The sequence below is a fragment of the Simochromis diagramma genome, unplaced genomic scaffold (assembly GCF_900408965.1).
Source record: "Simochromis diagramma unplaced genomic scaffold, fSimDia1.1 OVJJ01000517.1, whole genome shotgun sequence".
NCBI classification, from domain to species: domain Eukaryota; kingdom Metazoa; phylum Chordata; class Actinopteri; order Cichliformes; family Cichlidae; genus Simochromis; species Simochromis diagramma.
The window spans coordinates 1,426,857-1,434,475 of NW_024387173.1; the positions used below are offsets into that span (position 1 = coordinate 1,426,857).

General features: G+C 52.6%; 1 protein-coding gene across 1 annotated transcript; it reads right to left on the reverse strand.

Moving 5' to 3' along the window:
- Nucleotides 1–2,116: 2,116 nt before the first annotated feature.
- LOC120744724 lies at nucleotides 2,117–4,993 on the reverse strand. The gene is made up of 2 exons (XM_040049271.1): nucleotides 4,726–4,993; nucleotides 2,117–4,566 (listed from the first exon to the last, which is right to left on the reverse strand). The coding sequence occupies exon 2, from the start codon at nucleotides 4,226–4,228 to the stop codon at nucleotides 3,164–3,166; it is 1,065 nt and encodes a 354-aa protein (XP_039905205.1). The 5' UTR covers nucleotides 4,229–4,566; nucleotides 4,726–4,993; the 3' UTR covers nucleotides 2,117–3,163.
- Nucleotides 4,994–7,619: the final 2,626 nt, after the last annotated feature.

The following is a 7,619-nucleotide window of genomic DNA, read 5'->3' on the forward strand; positions in this document are numbered from 1 at the left end:
TCATCATGCGAGAAGGGTTCAGAGTCAGACTGGTTTGCCATAAGCACAGTCTGAGAGCATTGGGGCAGAAGGAGAGCATGTGGCCACACCCTGGACTCATGTTCACTATGGGCCTGGAAGACAGCTCCCACCTCAGAAGATGTCAGCATTCCTGTCTGTGCAACAGCCGTGCACTGCGAAACAACAGGCTGGTTATTGCTTGAGGCCTTATCAGCTGAGTGAACAGTCCATCTGAAGGCCTCCTGAACCCCACCAGTGGCGACTGCCTCTGCCTCTGCCAGAAGTTCATTATATGGAACCCTTATCAACCGGTGGGAGGCCCTGGGGTGCACGAAGGGCTCCCTGCTCAGCGCGTCAGCAACCACATTTTTAGGACCAGGAATGTACTTTATGTCAAACTGAAAAGGCGCTAGCTTTGCGATCCACCTCTGCTCACATGCATCCAGTCTTGGCTTAGAAAGTATGTAGGTGAGAGGGTTATTATCCGTCCATACGGTAAACTGATGACCCCTCAACCAGTGATGGAACTTGTCGCACACCGCCCACTTCAATGCAAAGAACTCCAGCCTATGCGCTGGGTACTTGGACTGTGCATGATTGAGTGTCTTACTGGCAAAGGCGATCGGTCTTGATGTAGAAGCTCCAGAAGGAACTTGCGACAACACGGCACCAAGGCCACTGCTGGAGGCATCAACAGAGAGCAAAAAGGGCTCCTCAAAATTAGGATGGGCCAGGAGCACTCGATCCAACAAGGCCTGCTTCAGCTCATTGAAAGCTGCCCTGCATTCATCCGTCCAGTCCTCCTCACACAGCTTTTTACGCACCAGCCGGTGCTTTCGCCGTGAACCACGAGGGCCTTTATCCCCAGATGTCAGCCGAAACAGAGGTTTTGCGATGGATGAGCAGTTCTCAATAAATTGTTGGTAGAACATTACCATCCCCAAAAATGAGCGGACCTTCTGTTGGGATGGGACACTCGAACCCGCTTCCATAAGGTCTGCCTCTGCAAGGGATGTAATGGATGCTATTTTGTCAGGGTCTGACTGTATCCCATCAGCATTTACAATGTGCCCCAGGAATTTCACAGACTGTCTCAGAAAATGGAACTTCTTTGGAGCCAACTTAAGGTTGTGAACCTGGAGTCTCTGGAACACCATATGCAAACGCTCCAGTGCCAATTCTTCTGTTGGGGCAAAAACCAGAACATCGTCAAGATAACACAGCACACTGAGGAAGTTCTGATCCCCAAAAATGCCTAGCATCATCCTCATGAAGGTGGCCGGACTATTGCACAGTCCTTGTGGCATACGATTATATTCGTACAACCCAAATGGAGACGTAAATGCCGTGTACTTACGGTCCTCTTCATGCACCTCCACATTATAATAACCTGAAGTCAAGTCCATTGTGGAGAACAATCCGTTCCCTCCCAAAGCAGCCAGTGCGTCAGCCGGATGTGGGAGTGGGTGAGCATCTTTGACAGTTCTAGCATTAAGCCAGCGAAAGTCGTTACAGATTCTCAACTCACCGGACTTCTTCCAAACTAAGACCAGGGGTGATGCAAACTCACTGCAAGACTTCCGAATTATTTCCCGTTCCTCCATGTCATTCAGAGCCTGTCTTAGTTTTTCATAATGAGTCGGTGGCACACGTCGGCATGGCAACCGGAATGGCTTGTCGTCCACAACTCTAATTCGATGTAGGCAGCCGTTAGCCTTGCCACAATCCAGCTTGTCTCTCGAGAAGATAGACTCAAACTGGGCTATAAGGCCAACCAGTTTTTCTTTGCCAGCCGGCGAAACTGCACATGAATCAATGTCGATATCAGACAGCCCCAGATTTTGCAGCACTGCATGTAAGGGGCTACAACAACTTGTCACCTCCTGTGAGGGTGAATCATCTGGCAGAGTGGAAACATCAGTGACTAGACTCTGCTCATCATGGCACCAAGCTGAGCCAGTAGACTGTTGCATGTTCTGTTGCAAGTAGGAGCCAGTGGGGCTGAAGTTCTCCACTGCTGCACAGGGGGACACGTCAGCCAACTTCATGTTCCGTTTCAGTGTTATCGGCTTGTCAAAGGGGTTCAGCACTTTCACAGGGAGCCACCCATCACCGTTCTCCCAACCATAACTGACCTCGGTCCAGACCTTGACCCAATGGGCTCTACAACGACAGCACTGCCCACTGCCCCGTTATCCATTAGCTGCAGCCTGCCCCAAACAAGGTGTTCTGTCAAGGGCTCTAATGTCACAGCTCTCTTTAGCTTGACAGTTCCAATCTTATCACCAACATGCCCTGGGGCCACCACTCCTGACATTGAACTCAGCAGATTTTTATTAAGCTGTTCTCCCGCACTCAGGGTCTTGCTGCATTCCTCTCCTAAATGTCCCTCTTCCCTCAGGCGATTACTCAGATACCTCATTAGGTTGCTGCCCAGAATGAGGTCCTCACTCTGCCCTGCAATCACCAACATTGGCACAACAACTTTACAGCCATATATCTCCACCATAATGTCACACACACCTGATGGAACAGTCCTCGAACCACCACAGCCAATCAGGACGACATCCGTGGGTTGCAAGGTGGGGGTCTGCAGCACTGCATGATGTAATAGTTGGGGCATCATATTGGTGCTGAGAGTGCAGGGCATAGAGCCACTGTCAAGCATGGCTTTAACAGACACTTTGCCACCCAGGGTCACATTTTCATAGAACAGCTCATCATGCTGTTTTAGTCTGTGTGTGTTCTGAAGAACGGGTCTGCGGCCAAGCTGGCGCTCCTCACAAACAGTGTGTAATACAGATTCTAAATCATCAAAATCATCCTCTTTGGGGGCGATTTCAGGCCTAACACTTGCCCCCTCCACATGTAGGCCATCTAGTTTCCCAGCTGCTGGGTGGCTGAGTCAGGCCCCCTCACTCTGACAGACACGGCCCTGGGGCATTGAGCCCGTGTGTGGTCGCCAGCATGGCAGATGAAACATAGCTGATGGGCTCTACAGTGGTGATACGTAGAGTGTTCAGTGTCACCACAAATCACGCAAGGCACAATTTTGTGTGTTTGGTTCCGGGGAACCCTTACATCATCCTTAGCAGGCAGCTTTGCTTGTCGAGGCTGTCCCTCCAGGACTTTCTCTAACAGGGCTATCACATGATCAAGACAATCAGTAGGTGGTTTTGCATGAAGGTCGGTAAGATGCTGAGGTAGAGGTTGGTGATGGTGTAATACACTTACTGTTGCCTGTCGCCTGCTGCACATTAGGACTCACCTCCTGTTGCTGAAAACTCAAGGCACTGACTGCACTAAACTGAGGGGTGCACTTCCGGTCCTTGCCATGCTCCAGCAATTTCTCGTGCACATCAGCAACCGTCCACTGCTGCAGGGGCTTGCACTTGAAAATAAGAGACAGTTCTGAGTCTGGACAGTGGCGGATGAACATAGCAGTCAGCTCTTTTGTCAGATATGCAAAGGACTTATTTTGTCTCTTCAGACAGTCTTCAGTCACCTCCATGGCTCTGTTCAACCTGAGCCAGTAATCAAACGGTGTTTCACCTGAGTTGGGTAGTGTTGCATAAAAATCAGCTAAAGGCATGCTTGAACAGGCAGTGTCACTGAAGTGCTGCTTTAAGATCTCAAAAATGGGCTCTGGGCCCCTCTCAAGACACACAGATGGCTTACTACGTATGCCCACCTTGACTATTTCTCGTGCCCTCCCCAGCAGTTTACTTAGCACATCATCAGCTTGTTCAGCAACTGGTACCCCTCTTCTCTTAAAAAAAGTCATCATCATTTCCTCCCATTCCTGAACACTGCATGTATCACAGCCATCCCCTCTAAAACACACAGGTTCTTTAACATCAGACTTTACAATCACATTCAATAGTGAGGGTTCAGATAACACATTATTGGCAGACCCAACAACACTGTTTCCCACTCCAGAGCCCAACCGAGATTCAAGACAAGAGGCAATGCTTTCCCCAATAGAAAACCCAATTTGCGTTGCAATCTCTGAATAAAGGTTCTCTTTTGTGGAACTGGTTTCTGATCTAGTATTTTGTAGATCATCACAGTTCCCAACAATAGGGTTTTCATTTAACTCAGCAAGGACAGGCTTAGGTGTGGAGGAAACTGGGGCTGTCAGCAACCTTGATCTGCCTCTGCCATATGAATGCAGAGGGGTAAAACCAACTGCCCCCCTTCCCCTGCCAAAACTGGGAAAATCTGCCATGGCTCAGCAATGTGTCCCTCCCTTTTTTTTTTTTTCTTTTTTTTTTAACTCTCCAAAAAAAAAAAGAAAGCACAGAGCCCCGCCCCGATGTCTCTAAAGAACGCAGAAAATGGCGGGACTAAGAAAAGCCAGTCTCCCGCGACTTTTCCACCTTCCAGGAAGTAGACGGCCCCCGTTGCGGTCGCAGGATAGCAGGAGCTGGGGTCACGGCACCAGTGTAACCGGTTTCTGCTTCATCCCGCTGCAACAGTTCGGCCCAAACAGACTCCTCGACTCTGCGTTGTGTAGTGTTTTTAAAAAGACAAGGAGTCTCTGATCGATCGTTGCCACTTTATTTCCTGAATGGAAACAACGGTGTTGTATCAGTGCAAATGGCTCGCCACACACCACTCCGCACAGCACACTCTCGTATGGCTACGGCAGACTGGCAGCGATTACTGCAGCAATATTACAATTTTTAATAAACAATAAAATAACAGCAACAACAAGTGATGTACCTGAATGGAAACAACGGTGTTGTATCAGTGCAAATGGCTCGCCACACACCACTCCGCACAGCACACTACGGCAGAACATCTCATTAGCATTCCGCTTTAGCATACAGTTTCACACATTAATAAACAAATGAAAAGTACATAAAACTGGTGTCGGACATGTGTCCACTAAGCACTTATTACACTCGGTGCTCGTCAGCTAATCAAACATGTTTTATGTGTCTGTACTACTTAGCTATATTGTGTGCGGAACAATACAACTCACCTCTCGTATGGCTAAGGCAGACTGGCAGCGATTACTGCAGCCAGCCTCACCTAACCAGCCACACCGAGAGGGGGGGCGCTGTTTCCCCATTACACTGATATTTGTGGCAAGTGGAATAATACCACATAAACACTGTTACATTGGCCCGGGTAATGGCAGCCCGCGCCTTGATCCAGGCCTGACGACAGCGGCGGACCATCCGTTCAGCAGCAGGCACGTCGACCCCCGCTTCCTGATGGCTGAAGATAGGAGGATGAAAACCATGACAGACCTCAAAGGGTGAGAGACCGGTGGCGGAAGAGACGTGAAGGTTATGAGACAACTCAGCCCACACCAGGTAACGAGGCCAAAGCGACGGTTGGGCGGAGACGAAGCACCGCAAGAAGCGCCCCAACTGTTTATTGGTCCGTTCAACCTGCCCATTGGTCTGAGGGTGATAACCGGACGAGAGGCTGGGGGATGCTCCTATCAGGCGGCAAAAGGCTTTCCAGAACCTGGCGGTGAACTGGGGCCCCCGATCGGAGACTATGTCCTTGGGGAATCCGTGAAGCCGGACGACATGGTCCAGGAGGAGCTCGGCCGTCCGTTTGGCGGAGGGGAGGCCGGCCAGGGCGACCAGGTGCACCGCCTTAGAAAACCGGTCCACAAAGGTGAGGATGGTGTCAAGACCGTCCACAGATGGGAGGCCGGTAACAAAGTCAAGACCGACATGGGACCAGGGACGTCTCGGCACAGGGAGAGGGCGAAGGTCGCCAGCGGGCGGCTGGGTGGAGGACTTGGCCCGAGCACAGGTGTCAAAGGCGGAAACGAAGTCATGGACGTCCCGAGTCATGGACGGCCACCAGAAGGCACGACGGAGGAGCTGGAGGGTCCTGTCGGGCCCTGGGTGACCAGAGAGCGGGGAGGAGTGAGCCCAGAGCAAGGCCTCCTGACGGCACCGGGATGGTACATAGAGCCTCCCAGCCGGGGTGTCAGGTGGAGGCGGTTCGGCGGTCAGGGCATCCCGGATAGAGTCCTCCAAGGGCCACCGAAGGGGGGCAGCGAAACAACGAGACGGTAGGATAGGTCCAGGGTCTGACGTGAGGCCGTCCTGGGCGAACTGCCTGGAGAGAGCGTCTGCCTTGGTGTTCTTGGAGCCAGGGCGGTAGGCGAGGTGGAAGTTGTACGGTTCGAAGAATAAGGCCCAACGGGCCTGCCTTGGGTTGAGCTGCTTGGCAGAACGAATATGGATCAGGTTCTGGTGATCAGTCCAGATCAGAAACGGTTCTTTCGCTCCCAGGAGCCAATGCCGCCACTCTTCCAAGGCCCACTTGATGGCCAGGAGTTCCCGGTCGCCGACACCGTACCGTCGCTGCGTGTCAGAGAATTTCCTCGAGAAATAGCAGCACGGGTGAGGTTTCCCATCCGGGCCGTGTTGAGAGAGGACGGCGCCAGCACCAACATCGGAGGCATCCACCTCCACCACAAAATCTCCGGCAGGATCAGGGTGGAGCAGGACGGGAGCCGTAGCAAACCAGCGGATGAGGTCTCGGAATGCCTGTTTCGCACCAGGGGGGAGGCAGAAGGGCTTGGGCAGGTTAGCTGGTTTGGTGAGGGATGTCAGTGGGGCGACAATGGTGCTGAAATTGCGGATAAAGCGCCGATAGAAATTGGCAAAGCCCAGGAAGCTCTGTAGCTGCTTAAGGCTGGAGGGCTGAGGCCACTGGGTCACGGCTTGGACCTTTTGCGGGTCCATGGTCAGGCCATTGGAGGAGATGGTGAAGCCCAGGAAGGTGGTGGACCGCTGATGGAAGGCACACTTTTCCAGTTTGCAGAACAGCCGGTACTCGAGCAGCCTGCTCAGCACGGCCCGCACATGGCGAATATGGTCCACTTCGGTGCGGGAGTAGATCAAGATGTCATCCAGATAGGCAAACACCCACCGGCCCAGCATGTCCCGCAAGACATTGTTGATCAGATGTTGGAAGACAGCAGGGCTGTTGCAGAGGCCGAAGGGCATCACCAGATACTCCCAGTGCCCGTTAGGGGTGATGAAGGCCGTCTTCCATTCGTCCCCTTCCCTAATCCGCACCAAATTGTAGGCGCTGCATAGGTCTAGTTTGGTGAAGCTGCAGGCCTGGGAGAGGGAATCGAGTGCGGTGGATAGCAGAGGAAGAGGATGGCGGTTCTTAACAGTGATTTTATTCAAGCCCCGGTAGTCTATACAGGGGCGAAGCCCGCCGTCTTTCTTCTTGACAAAGAAGAATCCCGCAACTGCAGGGGAGGTAGAAGGGCGAATGAAGCCCTGTTGGAGAGCCTCAGCGACGTACTCCTCCATGGCTTTGTTCTCTGCGGGTGACAGCGGGAACAGGCGACCACGAGGAGGGACCGCTCCCGGGAGGAGCTCGATGGCCATGTCGTAGGAGCGACGAGGAGGGAGAGCAGAGGCTCGCCTCTTACTGAAGACCTCAGATAGGTCATGGTAAGCCGGAGGGATCTTATCCAGATCAATGGGCTCCGGGGGTGACGCCTCTTCTGACTTTGAGTCCTTTCCAGTCCGGAAGAGAAGGCAGTGGCGTGAACACTGGGGACCCCAGTCCAGGATCTGGCAGGAAGACCAGGAGACGTGGGGGTCATGTTGACGGAACCAGGG